This window comes from Carcharodon carcharias, chromosome 4 (genome assembly GCF_017639515.1).
Source record: "Carcharodon carcharias isolate sCarCar2 chromosome 4, sCarCar2.pri, whole genome shotgun sequence".
NCBI lineage: Eukaryota > Metazoa > Chordata > Chondrichthyes > Lamniformes > Lamnidae > Carcharodon > Carcharodon carcharias.
Genome location: NC_054470.1, coordinates 51,155,144 through 51,179,608, shown reverse-complemented (window position 1 = coordinate 51,179,608; position 24,465 = coordinate 51,155,144). Strand labels below are relative to the sequence as shown.

The following is a 24,465-nucleotide window of genomic DNA, read 5'->3' as shown; positions in this document are numbered from 1 at the left end:
TTGCTGTGGGATTACTAATAGAAAATTGGATATCACATACAAAAAAAGGGGTTGGGAAATACGCCACTGCTTATAAAGGGGGAAACAAATAAAAACATTTTTCTGTTTATGGACGAGTAGCGAAAGGAGGAATTCGTGCTGTTTAAGTTAAGCCCACGCCTGTCCGTAACAGGAACCTCAATTACTTTCTATTTGCATTTATTCTTGTGATTTTGGAAATATTACTCAGGCAGAAGTTATTGTTCATTCCAAGTTGCCCTGAGGGCAGCAAGTGAAACCATATGGTATATGCTGGACAAAAACAGAATTACCTGGAAAAACTCAGCAGGTCTGGCAGCATCGGCAGAGAAGAAAAGAGTTGACGTTTCGAGTCCTCATGAGCCTTCGACAGAACTAGGCGAATCCCAGGAAGGGGTGAAATATAAGCTGGTTTAAGGTGGTGGGGGGGGGGTGGGGGGAGAGAAGTGGAGGGGGTGGTGTGGTTGTAGGCAAAAGCAATGATAGAAGCAGATCATCAAAAGATGTCACAGACAGCAGAACAAAAGAACACATAGGTGTCGAAGTTGGTGATATTATCTAAACGAATGTGATAATTAAGAATGGATGGTAGGGCACTCAAGGTATAGCTCTAGTGGGGGTGGGGGGAGCATAAAAGATTTAAAAATATTGGAAATAGGTGGGAAAAAGAAAAATCTATATAATTTATTGGAAAAAAACAAAAGGAAGGGGGAAGAAACAGAAAGGGGGTGGGGATGGAGGGGGGAGGTCAAGACCTAAAGTTGTTGAATTCAATATTCAGTCCGGAAGGCTGTAAAGTGCCTAGTCGGAAGATGAGGTGTTGTTCCTCCAGTTTGCATTGGGCTTCACTGGAACAATGCAGCAAGCCAAGGACAGACATGTGGGCAAGAGAGCAGGGTGGAGTGTTGAAATGGCAAGCGACAGGGAGGTTTGGGTCATTCTTGCGGACAGACCGCAGGTGTTCTGCAAAGCGGTCGCCCAGTTTACGTTTGGTCTCTCCAATGTAGAGGAGACCGCAATGGGAGCAATGAATGCAGTAGACTAAGTTGGGGGAAATGCAAGTGAAATGTTGCTTCACTTGAAAGGAGTGTTTGGGCCCTTGGACGGTGAGGAGAGTGGAAGTGAAGGGGCAGGTGTTACATCTTTTGTGTGGGCATGGGGTGGTGCCATAGGTGGGGGTTGGGGAGTAGGGGGTGATGGAGGAGTGGACCAGGGTGTCCCGGTCTGTCCTTGGCTTGCTGCATTGTTCCAGTGAAGCGCAACGCAAACTGGAGGAACAACACCTCATCTTCCAACTAGGCACTTTACAGCCTTCCGGACTGAATATTGAATTCAACAACTTTAGGTCTTGACCTCCCCCCTCCATCCCCACCCCCTTTCTGTTTCTTCCCCCTTCCTTTTGTTTTTTTCCAATAAATTATATAGATTTTTCTTTTCCCACCTATTTCCATTATTTTTAAATCTTTTATGCTCCCCCCACCTCCACTAGAGCTATACCTTGAGTGCCCTCCCATCCATTCTTAATTAGCACATTCGTTTAGATAATATCACCAACTTTGACACCTATGTGTTCTTTTGTTCTGCTGTCTGTGACATCTTTTGATGATCTGCTTCTATCACTGCTTTTGCCTACAACCACACCACCCCCCTCCACTTCTCTCCCCCCACCCAACCCCACCCCCCCACCACCTTAAACCAGCTTATATTTCACCTCTTCCTGGGATTCGCCTAGTTCTGTCGAAGGGTCACGAGGACTCGAAACATCAACTCTTTTCTTTTCCGCCGATGCTGCCAGACCTGCTGAGTTTTTCCAGGTAATTCTGTTTTTGTTTTGGATTTCCAGCATCCGCAGTTTTTTGTTTTTGGTATATGCTGGAGTCAATTGTGGTTCAAATCAATGGGAGAAAGTTCCCTCAAGGACATGAATCAATCAGTTGTTTTTGTTAATCAGTTGCTGGTTTCTTAGTCATAATTCTGGAACTAAGCACAAATTACCAGATTTATTCAATTTTGCAGATTGTCACAATGGGATTTGAACTCTCATCTACTGGGCTGGTTCAGTGTAATAACTATTACACTACTTTATCCTTGTAATTCTTGTATCAACATTTAAAACAGAACCTCTGTCTATAACCTTACATATCTCACGACGGCTGGAGTACAAAGGGAAAAAAGTTATGTTATAGTTGTATAAGGTTCTGTAAGAACCCACGTGAAGTGCTTATTCAGTTCTGGGTATTGCAATTTAGGAAGAGTATATGGACTTGCAGGGGGTGCAGCACATATTCACACCAAGGCTAAATGGATTAAATTTCAGGAGTGGTTGCATTGTGTAGGCTTGTATTCCTTTGAGTGTAGAAGATTAAGGGGATGATCAATTGGAGGTGTTTGGGTAGATAAAGAGAAAGTATTTCCTTTAGAGCGAGAGTCCAGAACAAGGGGACATATCCTTGAAATTAGAGCTAGGCTGTTCAGGAGTGAGTCAGGGACCATTTCTTCACATAAAGTATAGAGGAAATCTGGAACATTCTTCCCAAAAAGCTGAGGCAGCTAAACCAAGTGAAAATTTCAAAACTGAGATTGACAGGTTTTGTAATCCCAGATTAGTAACAGTTACAAAACCAAGAGGGTAGATGGAATTAAGAAGTAGATTAGACATGATCTAATTGAATGGAGGAACCAGCTAAAAGGGTTAAATGATTTACACCTAAAACCTTTTTGGAATTTCCTGGCAGGTTTGCATCACCCTAATGCTGCAGTCACAATATAAATGCAGTTTGAATTTGTACCAGGGCATTTCTGAATCTTCACCAGGGCACAATTTACACCAAAACCAGCATGGAAGAGATAGAGCAATTCAGCTTAACTTCAGAGTTGGTTCAGATCTTGGTATCCAATCTACATCAGAAGTGGAACAATGGTTTAATAGTTTAAGTTTTCACTATTCACTTCTGGAATGTTAATGCAATCTAAAAGGAATTAAACAGCACCGAAGATATATGTAAATTTAGAAAAATGTAACACTAAATTCTATAATTAGTCTAATTTACACTTTCTATCTCATGCATTGGCGTTATCACAATCCAAAGCCAAATGACAGTATATTTTTGATCTCTCTCTCTCTAGCTATAGAATACACTAGTTGTACAATGTCTTCAACAACTTATGTAACCAAGCAATCAAAGCCAGGATTCTCAACAGCAACCTACCTCACAAATGGTATATACTAACCATACACCATTTCAAGAGCACAGAATGATTATACCTTCTGATCGCAATTATTTATTTTACATGGTATAATGGCTGTCCTTACAGAACAGTGTATCTACTAACTTAACATGATCAATCCCACTGTAGACTCACTGTATTTTAAATATGGAGCAAAACTACTGCACTTAGTTGCACAATATAGAATGTGTTAAATTAATTCTAAAAAGATCTCAACAATATGATACAACTGTGTTTATTTCACAGCAATGTGATGTAAGGTATCATTAATAGTACTATCAGCAGTATTTACTCAGCAATAAACTTGCTTACTAACACTCAGTTTGGGTTCTGCCAGGGCCACTCAGATCCAGACCTCGTTGGAGCCTTGGTCCAAATGTGGATTAAAGAGCTGAATTCGAGAGGTGAGGTGAGTTGAGCATGACTGCCCTTGACATCAAGGCAGCGTTTGACCAAGAATGGCATCAAGGAGCCCTAGCAAAACTGAAGTCAATGTTAATCAGGGAAAAAGCTCTACGCTGGTTGGAGTCATACCTGGCATAAAGAAAGACAGCAGTGATTGCTGAATACCAATCATCTCAGTCCCAGCATATCATTACAGGCGTTCCTCGGGGCAATTTCTTAGGCTCGCCCAACTTCAGCTACTTCATTAACGACCTTCTCTCCAACAAAAGGTCAAAGGTGGGGGGTGTTCGCTGATGATTGCAGAATGTTCATTACTATTTGCAACTCCTCAAATACAGAAGCAGTCTGTGCCGCATACAGCAAAACCTGGGCAACATTCGGGATTGGACTCAAGTGGCAAGCGACATTTACGTCACACGTGAGCCAGGAATGACCATCTCTAACTGGAGAGAATCTAACCATCTCCCTTCGAGGTTCAATGGCATTACCATAGTTAAACACCCAATCACCAACATCCTCAAGGTTACAGACCAGAAACTTAACTGAACCAGTCATATAAATACAGTAGTCACAAGAGTAGGTTGGAGGTTGGGAATTCTGTAGCATGCAACTCACTTCCCAATCCCCCAAAGCCTTTCCACCATCTGCAATGCACAAGTGTGATGGAGTAGCTCCCACTTGCCTGGATAAGTGCAGCTCCAAAAACACTCAAGACAATCAACACTATACAGGACAAACAGCCCACTTGATTAGTCCCACATCCACCACTTTATATATTTACTGCTTCCACCGCTGATGGATAGTGGCAGCAGTGTGTACCATTTACAAGATGCACTGCAAGAACTTGCCAATGCTCCTTCGACAGCACCTTCCAAATCTACCATATGGAAGGAAAAGGGCAGCAGATGCACAGAAATATTACCACCTGCAAGCTCCAATCCAAGTAACACACCATTCTGACTTAGAATTCTATCACCATTCCTTCCTTGTCACTGGGTCAAAATCCTGTAACTCTCTCCCTAACAGCACTGAGTGTACCTATACCACATGGAATACAGCAGTTCAAGAAGGCCACTCACCACAACTTTCTCAAGGGCAATAAACACTGACCGTGGCATCGATGCTCACATTCTTTGAAAGAATAACAAATAAAACCCAAAAAATCTAAGGCAGCCCAGTTACCAAGAGTTTATCTAATCGTTAAGAAGAGGAGTGGGACTTGCGTAAGGAAAAGGTTAATCATACTATCTGGAGGATGGCAATATTGATTAAGGATAACATTGTAGAGCTAGAGAAAGAGGAAGGGTCAAGAACAGAATCTATTTGGCTAGAGGAAGGAACAAAAAAGGTGCAATTACATTGATTGTGTAGTCTATAGACCATGAACTAGTGGGAAAGACGTAAAGGAAGATATTTGCAATGAAATTACAGAGAGGTGCAAGAGTTATAGAATACTATGGAGGAACTTAATTATCTGAATATAGATTTGGGTTAGATGTAGTATAAAGGGCAGAGGGGTGTGAAAAGGGTAGTCGGGTGGGGGTTTAGTTGTTGGACATTGTCTCAGCACACGACGAGTTACGGAGATGGCATAATGCCAGATGACCCTCACCTATAGCCAGTGGAAAAGGTTAACTCAAGACTATTTCAAAATGAGGAATGAGACAGTCAGAATAAAAGTTGAAAGCTCAGAATTCCTTGGTATAATTTCACCATCACTTTTGTTGTGTAATTCTTCTGTGACACAGCTCAATGTAACATCAATTCAGATACAAAAGGCGGCATAGCCTGTGCTGGCAGCACTCAAGGACTCCTAGGCTTTTGAGGGATTAAAAAATCTTTCATGCTGTCTTCACTGCTTTTGTTAAGTATATAAAACATCTTGCTTAATAAATTCTACTCGGTTCATAAATGTTGCTTGTTCATAATTGTTAGGTTAGGCACAATGGAAGACCCCATTGTTATAAATTTAGGATCTGGAACATAGATATGCGAATTGAAAGGGTTTCATACCTTAAAACCCATAAAATCTACAATGAGGGGTCTTTACAGAGTAGTCCTCCCAGTCCCCCCAGACTCCCCCACCTGCTTAGTCCGTCCCCCTTCAGACACCATTAGTCCTTCCTCCAGCCTTACTCCTTCCCCGACTCCCTCAGACACCCTTACTTCTTCCTCCACCCTTACTCCCTCCTCTCTCCACACACCTTCCTCTACCCCACTCCCTCCCCTTCTTTCTCCCGGACTACCTTCACTCTCAGCACTCCTTCCCCCCTCTGAACTCCTCCTCTTATACCTCCCACCTCTCTTACATCTACCTCCACAGTTGCCTTCTCCTCCCCATTACTCCCTCCCAATCTCACCCCGACATCTTCAATCTCTCCCTCTTAACCTCACCCCGCGACACCTTCATTCCGCCTTTCCCAACCTCACCCCCCTGACACCTTCATTCCCCCCTCCCAGCCTATCCCCACCTGACACCTCTTCCTCTCCAAGTCAATCTCAGACCTTTCTCTCCCACCCCTCGACCATCATCTGTCGTAAGCATCAATGGTGACTTTCTAACTTTTGTGAGCTGCTTTGCAGCAGAGCCATATCCATGAGAATCCACCCAGCATGCCATGCATGTTCCTCCATTGTGCCTTTGGTGTTGGGCTCCACCATCTTCTGCTCCTTGGATGTCTGCAATGTGAGCAAGGCCCTGTCAGATAAGTTCCAACTTCAGTACGTCACAGTTGTCAAGACATGTTCTGCACTGGCAGATTTGCCTGATGACGTGGGTGGACGTTCCAGCGGGCTGCCCTTATAACAATATGCTGATGTATTACAATGAGGTTCCCAACATCCGACGGCAGGGAATGTGGCCCGCCATCGACTGGCTGAGCAGACGATTTGTAAACTGGTTTCATGACATTGTGAAACCGATTTTTGGCCTCCTTGCCATACTGTCCGCTCACGCCACCAAACATGCCGGGTGCCAGCAGGCACGGACAATTCCACCCAGAGTCGGAATAAACGGGTCTTTTTTGGAGTGGCAGGCGGTGAAGAGTTGGGTACTGCAAGGACTAGTGCCCAGGCTCTTGCTATTCACAATATATGTCAATGATCTGGATGGGGGAGCCAAATATAACATTTAGAATAAGAAATAGGAACAGGTGTAGACCATTTGGCCCCTTGAGCCTGCTCCGTCATTCAATATGATCATGGCTGATCCTCTGTTGTTTCAATTTCCACATTCCCATCTAATCCCAATCACCTTTGATTCCCTTGCCTCACAAGAATCTATCTACCTCTGCCTTAAAAATATTCAATGACCCCGCCTCCACCACCTTCTGAGGCAGAGAATTCCAAAGTTGCACAACCCTCAGAAAGAAAAAATTTCTCCTCATCTCTGTCCTAAAAGGGCAACCCCTAAAAACAGCCCCCTAGTTCTGGACTCACCCACAAGAGGAAACATCCTTTCGACATCCACCTGGTCAACGCCGTTCAGGATCTTGTATACTTCAATCAAATTACCTCTCACTCTTCTAAACTCTAGTGGAAACAAACCCAGACGGTCCAACCTTTCCTCATAAGACAACCCACTCATTCGAGGTATCAATCTAATAAACCTCCTTTGAACTACCCCCGATGCATTTACATCCTTCCTTAAATAAGGAGACCAAAACCGCACACAGTATTCGAGACGCGAGCTCACCAATGCCTTGGAAAGCTGAAGCATAACATCCTTACTTTTACGTTCAATCCTTCTCGTAATAATAGCCTTCTTAATTACTTGTTGTACCTGCATACTAATTTTTTGTGACTCATGCTACAACATTTAGATCTCTCTGCACTGTTCTCCATTTTACAGCTGTTCTCCATTTAAGTAATACTCTGCTCTTTTGTTCTTCTTGCCAAAGTGAACAACTTCACATTTTCCCACGTTAAACTCCATTTCCCAGACCTTTGTCCACTCACTCAACCTATCTATATCTATCTGCAACCTCATGTCCTCTTCACAACATACTTTCCTACCTTTGTGTCATGTGCAAATTTAGCTACCACGTCTTCACTCCCCTCATCTAAGTCATTGATGTAAATCGTAAAAAATTGAGGCCCCAGTACAGACCCCTTTGGGACGCCACTCGTCACACCCTGCCAATCAGAAAAAGACTCATTTAAGGATACTCTTTGCTTTCTGCCAGCCAGCCAATCTTCTATCCATTCTAATATGTTATCCACTACACCATGCGCTTTTATTTTCCGTAATCATCTTTGATGTGGCACCTTATCAAATGCCTTCTGGAAATCCCAGTATGTCTACAGGCTCCCCTTTATCCACGGCATATGTCACTCCTTCAAAAAAAAACTTGAATACTTGGTTAAACATGACTTTCCTTTCACAAAACCATGCTGGCTCTTCTCTATTGCCATGAGCTCTTCTAAGTACCCTGGTATAACCTCCTTAAATGATCAATTCTAATAACTTCCCCAAGACAGACATCAAGCTAACTGGCCTATAGTTTCCCGTTTTCTGCCTCCCTCCCTTCTTGGATAGAAGGGTTAAACTTGCTATTTTCCAATCTGAAGGAACCTTTCCAGAATCTAGTGAATTTTGGAAAATTATCAGGGCATCGACTACCTCATTAGCCACCTCTTTTAAGACCCTAGGATGTAGTCCATTGGGACCTGGAGACTCGCCAGTCTGCAGCTCCAGCAATTTGTTCAGTACTGTTTCCCTGGTGATTTCAATTTCACCAAGTTCCTTTCTCCCGTTCACCTCCTGATTTGCAGCTATTACTGGAATTTTTTTTGTTTCCTCTATAGTGAACACAGAAGCAAAATATTTATTCATTTCTTCCATCATTTCCTTATTATCAAATATTGACTTCTCACTGTCACTCTCTAGAGGACCAACACTCACTCACTCACTCAAATTTCCAAGTTTGCTGACGACACAAAAATTGGGGGAATGTGAGCGATGAGGAGGGTATTAAGACACTTCAAAGCGATTTAGACAGGTTGAATGAGTGGGCAAATACAGTATAACGTGGATAAGTGTGAAGTTATCCACCTCGGTAGGAAAAACTGAAGGGCAGAGTATTATTTAAATGTGATCAATTGGGAAATGTTGATGTTCAAAGGGACCTGGTTCCAAGTGTCTATTGATAACCACTATTTAAAATAAAAACTCTATTCATAAAAACCCATTCAATAGATTTAAATTCCTTTAAGTGCTTAATTTGTTATGAAAACAAACATTGATATTCATAGCCCCACATCAAATACTTTATAACCACTTAAAGCTGTTAGTCAAACAGTAAGCTTACAGTAAGCCCCATGCTGTGATGATAGCTTGTGGAATGAGTTATGTAGCACTAATCCTATAATGATAACTCACAGGCTTATATCAATAGACAGCTAGTGAAATTGCAAACACTGATTTTGTTTTCTGCTACAGGCTTTTTTTCCCAAAACTTTAGAGAGCTTGGGGATTTAAATGCCTTGACAACTTGGCAGTTCCACTGAGTTTATCCACTTTTTACACAAATTCAGGTCTAATTTTAACAATCCCAAAGGACACCTGATCTCTCCCAAATAGGCAGCTGACCTCTCCCAAATGGGCACCCTACCTCTCAAAATAACTCCGGCAGCTTTAGACTTTTTGCTCAAATGCCTAAAGCCCACAAGTTGTGTTATGGGCATCCCACTAATAAAAATTGCATCTGCCTTGCAGCTGCCTCCGAGAATCACAGATGTGCAAACTATAACCCACCCCGGTTTCTCCCATAGTAAAAATGGTGGGTGCTGGGTTCGGGGGCTGAATTTCTGGAAACTGGGTTCTAGCACCATTTTGGCTGAGGCGTGGAGGCCTTCCGTCATTTATGAAAATTCGGGCCTTGGCCCTACAAAACTGGGTATACATCATCCAATTTAATTGTCCAGAGTCAAGACATTGACTGGTACTGAATGATGCATAATCAAAGACAGACTTATAATTATATGCTTCGGTGTGAAAAACAGAAAGGCAGAGTATTATTTAAATGGTGATATATAGACAAATGCGGATATGCAAAGGGACCTAGATGTCCTTGTACACCAGTCAATGAAAGTAAATAGGCAGGTGCAGCAAGCAATTAGGAAGGTAAATGGTATGTTGGCCTTCACTGCAACAGGATTTGATTTCAGAAGTATGGGTGTCTTACTGCAGATACACAGGGCCTTGGTGAGACCACACCTGGACTACTGCATGCAGTTTTGGTCTCCCTACCTAGGAAAGGATATACTTGCCATAAAGGAATGCAGCAAAGGTTCACTAGGCTAATAGCGGGGGTGGCAGGATTGTCGTATGAGGAGCTATTGGTTCGACTGGGCCTGTATTCACTAGAGATTAGAAGAGTGAGAGGGTATTGAAAGATATAAAATTCTAACAGGGCTAGACAGACTGGATGCATGGAGGATGCTTCCCCTGGTTGGGAAACCTAGAACTAGGGGCCACAGTCTCATGATAGAGGGCAGGCAATTTAGGATTAAGATGAGGAAAAATTTCTTCACTCAGAGGGTGGTCAACCTGTGGAATTCTCTACCAGAGAAGGCTGTGGAGGCTGGGTCACTGAGTATGTTCCAGAAAGAAACTGATAATTTTTCGGATATTAGGGGCATCAAGGGGTATTGAGAGAAAGTGGGAATATGGTATTGAGATAGAGGATCAGCCATGAATGGCTCGAAGGGCCAAATGGCCTACTCCTCCTCGTAGTTTCTATAAATAAAGGTTTCAGCTGGTAAAATAAAAATGATAAACAAGGAGGAAGCTACTGATAAGGTAAAAATTAAGGAAGTTAGAATAAGCTGATTAGCTCAATGGAAAATTAAGAAAGGAAATCAGTTTACAGATTGGAGTAATTGCTTAGGGAAAGGTTCAAATAAATTCTCCTCGTATGGAGTTGTATTTTAACTTCTGTATAACCACTGTGCAGAAATGGGTAGGTTGTCATGTAGTTAGGGTTAATATATAAAAAGTGAGTTTATATAGAGTATTTGGGCTTATAAAGACCCGAGTTCAGAACTGTGGCGTGTTTAGATTCTCAACTAAATCATCTTTTGCAGGTACTCTGCTAAGCACATGTTAAATGCTATTTCATGTACTGTATACTTAATTTATTATCTATGACAAATGACATAAATGATTAAAAACCTTATTGGTTTGAGTGGATAGAACATCTAAATCACAATTAAAACTATCCTGAAAACATTTCAGTCCGAATCTCGTGCAAGTGAAACATAAAGCAAACATAGGTAGCTATCAATAACATTATACAGAACTAATTTAAGCACTTTTAGTTTCAGTTCTTTGTGAGCACATGTCTTTCATAGTAGTTATGCAATCTCACTCACAGAGAACATTGCCAGAACTGGAAAGATGATGCTGGTGCAATCTGGAATAGGAGGATAGGGAAAGGAGAAAACAAACAAAATCCAGATCTTTGAACAGTGTAATAAAGTTCATGCAATATCCCGTCCCTCTTTGTCTTTAAAACAAAGAGGAAGATGGTGCCAAATTGGCAAAACTCCTCATTCAGGACATTCCTGCCTCCAAAAAAAAGCAATTCCATATTTCATTCTTGTAAACTTCTCTCCAAGGCCACTTGTATAACCATTTATTTTTAAATAGCATCTTTAAAATATCCTTGAAATATTTAATTTTGAATGCAATGTCCTACTCTACTTAAAATTTCTCATGTTATACTGGAAGGTGAAAATTTGCATGAGCTCCTCCCTTCAACTTATCAGAACACAATGGTGTTTCAAATCAGTTTTAAAGTAAAATCTGATTATTTGTAAGTTGTTTTAAAAAAAAAACACAAGTTAGAGAAGAGAAACATTTTAAAAAAATGTAACTTCTATATTGTGGCTATTTAACCTTGTTTATGGTCTATCCCACCTTAATTTTTTTGAAATCCACAGGTTTTCTGATTAGCTCGTAGTATTCAGGTAGCTCCTTTCGTGAAGGCAATTGGATAAAAACCTCACTCAACTGTCGGCTCAAGCTAGTTTCAAGGCAAAAGTAAATTAAAAAGGATCAGTTCTACACACACGTCACCAATACATTACAAAAACAATTTGTATGAATTCAATTTAAATTCCATTTGTACCTATATCAGACATTCACTTTCTTCCAACAATAAATTCACTTTGCACTGACTGTTACAGTAAAAGCAGCCCCAAATTCTATTTGATTGACCGGAAAATCTTCTCCCTCACCCAATCTACTGCTATTAGTCACAAAAAATGGTGGATGTATTCAGCAGATGAGACGGCATCTATGGTGGGAAAAACAAAGTTAAGGTTTTTAGGTTGATGGCCTTTCATCAAAATAGATGCTGCCTGATTGTTGAGTATTTCTAATATAAAAACAGAAAATGCTGGAAAACTCAGGTTTGGCAGCATCTGTGGAGAGAGAAACAAAGTTAACCTTGAGTCTGTATGACCCTCCTTTAGAGCTCTGGATGTATTGTGAACTGTGAGGAGGCCAGTGATAGACTTCAAAAGGACATTGAAACGCTGGTGGAACGGGTGCCCTTCATATCCCTGCTGCACTGAAAAAAATTGTACGGCTATGGGGAATGGGCAGGGAAATGGGATTAGCTGAGTTGCTCTTGCAGAGAGCTAACATGGACAAGACAGGCTAAATAGCCTCATTCAGTGCTGTAACCATACTATGATTCTATGACCTCATAATTGAAGGTTGCTGACCCAAGAACTGGCCTCTGAAAAGAACTACAATTAAGATCAGTTCTGAAGAAACAATTGTGCATTTTTGACTTATCTCTTATATAATTCAAAGATGGTTGCTGCTTTTTATATTTCATTTAACATTTTCACCAATGCAAGTTTGACATTGGAAACTAAGGCTTAACACCTTAAAATACCAATTTATATGCTGCTGGGAGGTTGAATTTTTGGAGCAATTGAAATGCAAATGAGGTGCTTTTATTTCAAAAGGTAAGAATCTAAATGTGGAACTGATCTTACCTGTCTCTGTAGTTAATAACTGTATCAATGATCACATTCATCTGTTTCGTGATCCTTGGTGGATTTGGAGACAATTTTTCAGCTGGAGGTCTACCTCTCTTTTTCTTCTTCTTTCCATCGTCTTTTGATGGATCTTTATCGACATTTCTTCTGCGCTTTCTAGCTTTCTTCTGACGTATTTCTTCTTCCATTTCTTCTAAATTGCCGTCTTCAATTGCCTAATTGAAAATGGTACAAGCTTACTGTCCTCTTCAAAATTTTGAAATTAAATTTTTATACAAGTTTACTATGAGAAGAGAGTTGATGGTTGCCCCTTTAGTATCTGGGCTTAGAAATTCCACTTTGTGGTAATTTCACTTTTTAAATCATCAGCTTCCTCCAATTATACAGTTCATTCATTATCTCTTATTTTTGTCACCATGTGTTTCAACCTAGGAGAAACAGCAAGAAATGCAGATCCGTCAGGACTCCCAATTATAGTCCAGACTTGATTCTGTTCTACTCCACAAAAATAAACTGTCAAAAGGTTATCCCACAAGGGATATTGGATCCCTGATAGTTCACAACAGGTTAATTTATTTCTACCAGCTCTATAACTAATAAATCAGTGAAAAATCCTCAAACCTTTAAAATGCAAGGTTGCACATCAGTGATATGATCCCTACATCATTCCACAAAGTTCAGGTCTTCAGTTTTAAACAAAGTTTGTAAGAAAATTCTACAGTTCATTCAATTTTTGGGTTTCCAAAAACAATGCTCTTCAAGGTCAAAGATGCAGCATAAATTAACTATTGAAAGGCACCATAATGAGCAATTTGTCACACATTTTCCAGATCCCAAGGCCTTAAACAGTAAATTCAGAGGTTCCCCTCAGGAAAATGGCCTTTTACCTGTCTAATTTCCACATCATACAATTTGTTCAGTTATCCCAAAGACAACCTGCATCTGGTCTCCTTTAGAAATTTGGTAAAGGTAAGGAAACCAGTGCTGTGTTTTCGGAGAATTATAGATGCGAAATAGGAGTGCCAAGGATAGATCTTTGGTAAAACCGGAGGTAACTGTGCAGGAGCAGGACGAGATGTCACTGCAGGTGATTCTCTGGCTGCAACTTGGCTGACAAGAATGGAACCAGGCGAGTATAGTCTCACCCAGTCCGCAGAGGAGAGGCAGTAGAGCAGAATTTTGTGATCAACTGTGTCAAAGCCTGGAGGAAAGTAGAGAAGGGTGAGGAAGGATAGTTTACCATGGTCAAAGCCACATAGGATACCATTTATGACTTTCATAGGGGTGTTTTTGGTACTATAGCGGGTTGAAACCCTGATTCTGGGGATTCAAATATGGAGTTCTGGGAAGATGGGCAAGGATTTGGGAGGCAAAAGAATGTTCAAGGACTTGACAGCAAAGGAAGATTGGAAATGCAATGGAAAACAAAGGGGATGCCTTCAACTACCTTGCTTTCCTCCACTACTCAATTATTACTCTTTGCCATTAACATTTTCTCACTTTAATTTTTCCCATTCCACTTTCTCCACAGCTACAGGATGGGAAAATCCCTAATAATGCAAAATTTTGACATCATAACCAGTGATCGGGCATCTAATGCATCACATGGGTTATACATTATTGTAATTTTATCCAAATATATTCGAAACTTTTGAATTTAACTATGGAAATTTCGAAATATACCCATATCATCTACTTTCCCTGAAACAAATTGCACCAAATCTATAGTTCAAACTAGATTCATACATTTCCTATTATTGTTCTTCAGTGTGTATGTGATTTACATCTATCAGTTGTGAGCTATGTGCAGTGAGATCAACTCTGCCAGTCAGCGCTATCAAAGAGCAGCCAAATCTGAAGAGGGTCACATTCTCAGGATTAAAGTGGCAGGCTTTGTGGGGAAGTATTTTGGCTTTTTGCTGTGTTTTTATTTGGAAACACATGAAACTATGTTGTTCAAATGCACCTCAAACTGTCATAATGAAACAGAATGTGACACCATTAGACTGAAATTACTTAAGTTTCACTGAACAAAATTACATTCCACACAACTGACCTTCATAAATCTTACTCAGGACAAAATTCAAAAGAAAAAAGGCAAATAAGTGTCCTAAATACACAACTTTCCTTGTTCATGAACCTTTTAACAAAAGTTCTTTGAACCATGCACATGCGATCACCCAGTCAAGCAGTAATTCTACAAGGATAATTAAATGCATCACCTACCCTTAGCCATTGCTTTTCTGTAAGAGCATCACTATAGTCCACATCCCTGCGCATACGGGAACCTCGCCCAAACATCTTCTCCTCCTCCTCTTCACAAGTCAACCGTTCAACCTCCGCATCATCTTTGACAATCCACGAAGGCAAGTCGTCTTCCTCCATCAGCCGTGGTTTACGTTTTGGATTGCGTGCGTCTTCTCTTCGCCGTTCCAGATCCATGCGCTAAGATTGACGGCAGGAGGGAATGTGGCAATTGTTAATTTTAAAACAACTCTGCAATGCCTTTCTTGTGATTAAATAAAACCAATACTTATACACTGTTTTTGCATTTATACTTTTTTTTAAAAGTGACTGAGGCATACTATAATCAGAATTTGTTATATGGGGTAGTTATTGGCAAACAATTTTGCTACTTGCTCCTCCTTCGATAATGTCAAAAATTTCATAAAATGCCAGAAGATATTTTTCACTAGATTTTTCACTAGTTAATTTAAAAAAGCACAGAAAATCAGAATGAGGTCACTTGAAGTCCAGAATGCAAAATGAAATAAAAAATGTCTACATTCTCTACCCTGAAACAAATTACACCAAATTTACAGTTCAAACTAGATTCATACATTGGAAAAACTCAGCAGGTCTGGCAGCATCGGCGGAGAAGAAAAGAGTTGACGTTTCGAGTCCTCATGACCCTTCGACAGAACTTGAGTTCGAGTCCAAGAAAGAGTTGAAATATAAGCTGGTTTAAGGTGTGTGTGTGGGGGGCGGAGAGATAGAGAGACAGAGAGGTGGGGGGGGGGGGGGTGTGGTTGTAGGAACAAACAAGCAGTGATAGAAGCAGATCATCAAAAGATGTCAACGACAATAGTACAATAGAACACATAGGTGTTAAAGTTAAAGTTGGTGATATTATCAAAACAAATGTGCTAATTAAGAATGGATGGTAGGGCACTCAAGGTATAGCTCTAGTGGGGGTTTTTTTATATAATGGAAATAGGTGGGAAAAGGAAAATCTTTATAATTTATTGGAAAAAAAAAGGAAGGGGGAAACAGAAAGGGGGTGGGGATGGGGGAGGGAGCTCACGACCTAAAGTTGTTGAATTCAATATTCAGTCCGGAAGGCTGTAAAGTCCCTAGTCGGAAGATGAGGTGTTGTTCCTCCAGTTTGCGTTGGGCTTCATTGGAACAATGCAGCAAGCCAAGGCCAGACATGTGGGCAAGAGAGCAGGGTGGAGTGTTAAAATGGCAAGCGACAGGGAGGTTTGGGTCATTCTTGCGGACAGACCGCAGGTGTTCTGCAAAGCGGTCGCCCAGTTTACATTTGGTCTCTCCAATGTAGAGGAGACTACATTGGGAGCAACGAATGCAGTAGACTAAGTTGGGGGAAATGCAAGTGAAATGCTGCTTCACTTGAAAGGAGTGTTTGGGTCCTTGGACGGTGAGGAGAGAGGAAGTAAAGGGGCAGGTGTTGCATCTTTTGCGTGTGCATGGGGTGGTGCCATAGGAGGGGGTTGAGGAGTAGGGGGTGATGGAGGAGTGGACCAGGGTGTCCCGGAGGGAGCGATCCCTATGGAATGCCGATAAGGGGGGTGAAGGGAAGATGGGTTTGGTGGTGGCATCATGCTGGAGTTGGCGGAAATGGCGGAGGATGATCCTTTGAATGCGGAGGCTGGTGGGGTGATAAGTGAGGACAAGGGGGACCCTATCATGTTTCTGGGAGGGAGGAGAAGGCGTGAGGGCAGATGCGCGGGAGATGGGCCGGACACGGTTGAGGGCCCTGTCAACGACCGTGGGTGGAAAACCTCGGTTAAGGAAGAAGGAGGACATGTCAGAGTAACTGTTTTTGAATGTAGTATCATCGGAACAGATGCGACGGAGGCGAAGGAACTGAATGGGATGGAGTCCTTACAGGAAGCGGGGTGTGAGGAGCTGTAGTCGAGATAGCTGTGGGAGTCGGTGGGTTTGTAATGGATATTGGTGGACAGTCTATCACCAGAGATTGAGACAGAGAGGTCAAGGAAGGGAAGGGAAGTGTCAGCCTTCCGGACTGAATACTGAATTCAACAACTTTAGGCCGTGAGCTCTCTCCTCCTTCCCCACCCCCTTTCTGTTTCCCCCTTCCTTTTTTTTTCCAATAAATTATAAAGATTTTCCTTTTCCCACCTATTTCCATTATAAAAAAAAACCCCCACTAGAGCTATACCTTGAGTGCCCTACCATCCATTCTTAATTAGCACATTCGTTTAGATAATATCACCAACTTTAACTTTAACACCTATGTGTTCTATTGTACTATTGTCGTTGACATCTTTTGATGATCTGCTTCTATCACTGCTTGTTTGTCGCTACAACCACACCACCCCCCTCCACCTCTCTGTCTCTCTATCTCTCCGCCCCCCACACACACACCTTAAACCAGCTTATATTTCAACTCTTTCTTGGACTCGAACTCAAGTTCTGTCGAAGGGTCATGAAGACTCGAAACGTCAACTTTTTTTCTTCTCCACCGATGCTGCCAGACCTGCTGAGTTTTTGCAGGTAATTCTGTTTTTGTTTTGGATTTCCAGCATCCGCAGTTTTTTTGTTTTTGTTTTTATTTTTTTAGATTCATACATTTCCTATTACTATTCTTAGTGTGAATGTGATTTACAGTGATCAGTTGTGAGCAACTTTTTCTTATTTATTCATTTATGAGGTGTGGGTTTCACTGGCTAGGCTAGCATTTATTTGCCATCCTTAACTGCCCTTGAGAAAGTGGTGGTGAGCTGCCTTCTTGAACCGCTGCAGTCCATGTGGTGTTAGTACACTCACAATGCTATTAGGGAGGGAGCTCCAGGATTTTGACTCAGTGAAAGTGATGGAACGGCTGTCTATTTCTAAGTCAGGATGGTGAATGACTTGGAGGGGAACTTTTAGCTGGTGGTGTTTCCATATGTTTACTGCCCTTGTCCTTCAAAATGATAGTGGTCGTGGGTTTGGAAGGTGCTGTCTAAGGAGGTTTGGTGAGTTTCTTGCAGTGCATCTTGTGGATGGTACACACTGCTGCCACTGTTCAGCAGTGGTTTAAGGAGTGAATGTTTGTGGATGGGATGCTAATCAAGCAGGCTGCTTTGTCCTGGATGGTGTCAAGCTTGAGTGTTGTTGGAGCTGCACTCATCCAGGTAAGTGTATTCCATCACACTCCTGACTTGTGCCATGTAGATGGCAGACAGGCTTTGGGGAGTCAGGAGGCAAGTTACTCATCGCAGGATTCCAAGTCTTTTGCCTGTTCTTGTAGCCACAGTATTTATATGGCTAGACCAGTTCAGTTTCTGGTCAATGGTAACCCCAGGATGTTGATCATGGGTGTTTCAGTGATGGTAATGCCTTTGAATGTAAAGGGGCAACTGTTAGATTCTCTCTTGTTGGAGATGGTCATTGCCTGGCACTTGGGCTGACAAGTGGCAAGTAACATCCATGCTACACAAGCCTGGATATTATCCAGGTCTTGCTGCATCTGGGCATGGACTGCAGTGAGATCAACTCTGCCAGTCAGCATTATCAAACAGCAGCCAAATCTCAAGAGCGTCAAATCTCAAGAGAGTCGCAGTCTATGTGTGGAAGCAGTTTGACTTTTTGCTGTGTTTCCATTTGGGAATGCATGAAACTGGGTCATTCAAATGCACCTCAGACGGTCAAGATAAGATGGTACGTGGGTCTATACACCATAGCCAGAAATTTAACTGTGTTGGACGGGCTGAGTGAGAGCGGGAGCGGAGCCGATCACCGCCTGCTGTCATTTTACATGGGCAGGCCAATTAAGGCCCGCCCAGCCTGACACATGGCCGATAGTGCTACCTGTTCTGGCGGGTGGAGGAGGAGGGAGAGTCAGGACCTGTGCTTTTTCGTGCATGTGTGCGAAAGAGCGTAGAAATCTCCCTGAGGCTCAGAGCTGCCTCAGGGAGATTAAGTTTATAAATAATAAAGTTAAAAATTATTTAGACGTGTCCCCTCATGTGACAGTGTCACATGAGCTGGGACATGTTTATGAATTTTCCAAAAATTAATCAATAGTTTTATAAAACCTTCAGGATACCTCATCCGGCCGTGGATGAGGTTTCCTGAAAAACACAAAGGCAGCTTGGGCTCTTCGCTTTCCCACCAACCTTAAGGTTGGACGGGCAGTGCTATTAATTGTCTAAATTACTTCACTAGTTGCCTTAATAGGCCTTTGACAGTTCGGCGGGCACACAGCCGCCTCTGGGGCGGGCTGAACGAAAGACCTAAATGATGCGCGATGAGGTTTATGAAGAGAAAATGATTGGTGAAGACAAATGTAGGTCCCTTACAGCCAGAAACAGGGGAATTTATAATGGGGAACAAAGAAATGGCTGACCAACTAAATACATACTTTGGTTCTGTCTTCACAAAGGAGGACACTAAGAACATACCAGAAATGTTGGGGAACACAGGGTTTAGTGAGAGGGAGGAACTGAAAGAAATCAGTATTAGTAGGGAAATGGTGTTGGGGAAATTGATGGGATTGAAGGCCAATAAATTCCCGGGGCTTGATAATCTACATCCCAGAGTACTTAAGGGAGTGGCCCTAGAAATAGTGGATGCATTGGTGGTCATCTTCCAAGATTCTATAGACCCTGGAACGGTTCCTACAGACTGGAGGGTAGTTAATGTAACCCCACTATTTAAAAAGATCAGTCAGCCTGATGTCGGTATTGGAGAAAATTCTAGAGTCCATTATAAAAGATTAAAAAGCTGAGCACATGGAAAACAGTGGCAGAATTGGACAGAGTCAGCACGGATTAATGAAAGGGAAATCGTGCTTGATAAATCTACTGGAACTTTTCGAGGATGTAACTAGTAGAGTTGATGAGGGGGAGCCAGTGGATGTGGTTTATTTGGACTTTCAGAAGGCTTTCGACAAAGTCCCACATAAGAGAGAGGCGTGTAAAATTAAAGCACATGGGATTGGGGGTAGTGTATTGAGATGGATAGAAAACTGGTTGGCAGACAGGAAATAAAGAGTAGGCATAAACGGGTCTTTTTCCAAATGACAGGCAGTGACTAGTGGTGTACCACAGGGATTGGTGCTGGGACCGCAGTTATTCACAATATATATCAATGATTTAGATGAGGGAATTAATTGTAATATCTCGAAACTTGCAGATGACACAAAGCTGTGTGGGAGTGTGAGCTGTGAGGAGGATGCAGAGATGCTTCAGTGTGGTTTGGACAAGCTGAGTGAGTGGGCAAATGCATGGCAGATGCAGTATAATGTGGATAAATGTGAGGTTATCCATTTTGGTAGCAAAAACAGAAAGGCAGATTATTATCTGAATGGCTATAAATTGAGAGAGGGGAATGTGCAACGAGACCTGGGTGTCCTTGTACACCAGTCGCTGAAGGTAAGCATGCAGGTGCAGCAGGTGGTAAAGAAGGCAAATGGTATATGTTGGTCTTCATAGCCAGAGGATTCGAGTACAGGAACAGGGATGTCTTGCTGCAATTGTACAGGGCCTTGGTGAGACCATACCTGGAATATTGTGTGCAATTTTGGTCTCCTTATCTGAGAAAGGACATACTTGCTATGGAGGGAGTGCAGCGAAGGTTTACCCAACTGATTCCTGGGATGGCGGGACTGACAAATGAGGAGAGATTGAGTTGATTAGGATTATATTCGCTGGAGTTCAGAAGAATGAGGGGGGATCTCGCAGAAACCTATAAAATTCTAACAGGACTAGAAGGGTAGATGCAGGAAGGAGGTTCCCGATGGTGGGGGAGTCCAGAACCAGCGGTCACAGTCTGAGGATATGGGGTAGACCATTTAGGACTGAGATGAGGAGAAATTTCTTCACCCAGAAAGTGGTGAGCCTGTGGAATTCGTTATCACAGAAAGTAGTTGAGACCAAAACATTGTATGCTTCCAAGAAGGAGTTGGATATGGCTCTTGGGGCGAAGGGGATCAAGGAGGTATGAGGAGAGGGCGGGAGCAGGCTACGGAGTTGGGTGATCAGCCATGATCATGATGAATGGCGGAGTAGGATTGAAGGGCTGAATGGTCTACTCCTGCTCCTAGTTGCTATGTTTCTATTTTGCGCGTTGGGCCTGCTCCTGATGGCAATATTCAGGCCCGTTAGTCTGAGATTACTCAAGTTTCACTCTTGCTGAGAATGGTGTTTGACTGAAGTGGTCTCACTGTACCGTACTTCATAACTGATCAGTGTAGATTCTAGACACAAAGAACACTAGACACAAAGGAGGACACTAATAACATACCAGAAATGTTGGGGAACACAGGGTTTAGTGAGAGGGAGGAACTGAAAGAAATCAGTATTAGTAGGGAAATGGTGTTGGGGAAATTGATGGGATTGAAGGCCAATAAATTCCCAGGGCTTGATAATCTACATCCCAGAGTACTTAAGGGAGTGGCCCTAGAAATAGTGGATGCATTGGTGGTCATCTTCCAAGATTCTATAGACCCTGGAACAGTTCTTACAGATTGGAGGGTAGTTAATGTAACCCCACTATTTAAAAAGACCAGTCAACCTGACGTCGGTATTGGGGAAAATTCTAGAGTCCATTATAAAAGATTTAATAGCTGAGCACGTGGAAAACAGTGGCAGAACTGGACAGAGTCAGCACGGATTAATGAAAGGGAAATCGTGCTTGACAAATCTACTGGAACTTTTCTAGGATGTAACTAGTAGAGTTGATGAGCAAGTTGATGAAGAACAGGAATAAGAAATACAAATAACACACTTTTTAAACTCAAGGTGTTTAGTCTTGCTAGATATTAGAGATTGTGCAAGTAAATTAATAATGACAACCACCTCCCGCTCCTCCCCCCCCACATCACCTGAACTCACTCATTCCCCTGCATCACCACAAAGTAACAGAGACATTGGATTACTAATGAATACCATACCTGCCTGATAGTGTTAGTAGCAGTTTCCAGTATACAGTTAAACTAAAATCATAGGATGTAGCAAATGCTTATACGTTTAAGTAGCAGCCAGTTTTTAACCAAGGAGGTGGGAATCAACAGAATTTCATTGTTATTTTTACTTAAAGGCTGCATGAGCAGTGTGTCTGGCTCTAAACTGTATCCACCAGATGGGAGCCTCTTCTGTAATTGGATGTTTTCCAGGGTCCAGTGCAAACAGGAGGTAGAAAAGCTGACTATTTGCTCTAAAAGAACTGGTTGGCAACTATGCCATTAGTATTTGGTCTTACATGTAGTTACAATTTGGAATAGTTGATTTCAGTATAACTTTAATACTTGTGAAATGCAAGTGACTAGCTATATACCTTTCCTCTCATGCATTTTAAGATTGTACAATTAGAGACAAAAATCTGAGCTTTTAACTTCTTCACATAATTTTATGTAATTACCATAAACAATTCAAATTCCTCTTCGTGCCGAGCAATCATCTGATTCAGTGTCTCATCATCTGGAACCTCGTCTTCTTCCTGTAAGTCAAGGAGTTAAGATGGCAATTAAATATTTTATTCGCCGTTGTAAGCCAACAGAACTAGATTCATTCTATTTACTGAAACAAAATTTTCTGGTTGATGGAAACATCAACTCTCTTCTAAGCTATAATTTTATTTGAAAACTTGTTTTGCAATTGTACTTTTTAAAAAAAACAATTAATTTAAGAGGCTAGGGCCACTCCACACTAATGAGTCCAGAAACAGGGACAGGGTACACAAAAATAGGATGCTGCTGTTATCTTAAATCTCAGAATCTTCAGTAAGCATTACGTGTAGCACAGCCAATTAGATATCAGAATGCAAACACATTTGAATTCCATGATTTATGAAAGGTTAACATAGCGATGCCCATCAAATTTAATGTGATATATGAATCAATAGCAGCAACAAGCTGAATACCGGGGAGATTGGATAGTTTAGCTAAATAACAATGCTTTAATAAAAAAAAAATGTTCTTCAGTTACCATACACTGACAAACGTGGTTTTTTTTGAAATAGAATACATGGCAGTGTGGGACACTAAATGTGTCTTTTGGGTGACTAACTAATAAATGGTACTTATATTTGAGAGCACACCCGTGACTCTCTGAAATATCGATTCATGTAGTTATGTTGCTACAGCTCTGCAAGTTAGGTATCACACGATTCAACAAACCATCCAATTGGCAACTGCCATGTTGATCTGTCGCTGGCAATAAGCCAAGTCCGGGAATCAGTTTCTGGAAAATTTCTCAATTCTGCTTTGATGAATACACGAATAGGTTTTCAGAAATTTCCCTTCGTCTTTCAACACGCAAACATCGAATTGGTGGGGATGGGATGCATTGCCAGGCTACAGCAAGAAGCCCAGAAACTTTCTTACATGGATACAAAGCAAGCACTATAGGTGGGTCAAGATGACAGTGTGCTGGGCAAATTTAAAAAAAAAACAGCACATTTGACAAGAGAATTGAATTGCTGGACACATTCAGAAAATAACAAGATTGTGCCTTCTCCTCCATAGCTTCTCCACTATTAAGTCAAAACTCCAGTGTTTACCATTTGTGCAGAAAGGAGTGGGCATGATATTTGACTTTTAGTTTATTGAAGATCAAAATTTGATGTTGGGTATGGGTTACTTAAACATTATCAGCGCGTATTTTCTAAGTACCAGAAATAAAGACTGTACATTCCTGTGAACTAGTTTGACTTTATAGGAGGAGAGGAATATTTCTAGCGCCGAGCAAGGTGCATTTATTTTGAGTTTTCCACCAAGTTTGAAAGACAAAATAATTATTTCAGCAAACACTTTTCTTTTTGTCTCCTGAAATTTGCCAAGTGTCAAAAGGACAAGAATATTTCAGAAATTCAGCTAAGAGGATAGGATTTCATAAAGTATATTGTTATGTAGCAATCAGCAAAACATGGAAGTAAAACTAAAATCCAATGAAAGGAAATTCCTGGTGGATACACAATTTTTCCCAAAAGTATCTAACTGACATCATATTCAGTATGGTCAAGACTTTGAGAGTACTGAAAATGCAACATGGTAGAAAGGCCTGAATTTCACAAACACTTAATTTTCAAAGCCAATGGATACAATGAAAGTAGTGCCTGTGTATGCTGCATTCGATGAAATTCAAAGATTTATCAAGTTATTCAAGAGGAAATGTAAAACAAAGGCATACATTTTGATAGTCACCAGAATTAAATTGCTTTCCTAGCCTTTTAGATACTCAAAATCAGCTCAGGATTGAAGTGACAACTATATCTCAGTTCCCTACTTCATTCTATCTTCAACTGTCTCCAGTGCATGGTACAGTGGACCTCCATTTGCAACTATCAGTGTTGATGTCAGGAGTGAGTGAGTAGGCAAATTTGTGTCAAACAATTAACAAAAATCATGTCTACAAGTCCACAAAGAACTTGTAGCATTGGTGAAACCACTAGAATAAAGTAGAGTACAAGATAAAAAGTCTACATTATTAAAATAAAACATCTTTTCATACAGAAATCACCAGCACACAAAAATTATATTTTTTTCATCATCTACGTTCATATTTCTGACGATTCAACTTAACGTCACTTTCATTTAACTCTACACAACTG

General features: G+C 41.4%; 1 protein-coding gene across 6 annotated transcripts in view; it reads right to left on the bottom strand.

Annotated features, from left to right (window-relative positions):
- The window catches only part of smarca2 (SWI/SNF related, matrix associated, actin dependent regulator of chromatin, subfamily a, member 2), a 149,789-nt gene that overhangs the window by 17,291 nt on the left and 108,033 nt on the right, over positions 1–24,465 (bottom strand). For all 6 annotated transcript variants that reach the window (XM_041185760.1, XM_041185755.1, XM_041185759.1 and 3 more), the window contains exons 28-31: positions 22,276–22,353; positions 14,893–15,111; positions 12,664–12,881; positions 11,573–11,678 (exon numbers count right to left, since the gene is read on the bottom strand). In XM_041185760.1, coding sequence (XP_041041694.1) covers positions 11,573–11,678; positions 12,664–12,881; positions 14,893–15,111; positions 22,276–22,353 — 621 coding nt within the window. The remainder of the gene's footprint in view (positions 1–11,572; positions 11,679–12,663; positions 12,882–14,892; positions 15,112–22,275; positions 22,354–24,465) is intronic.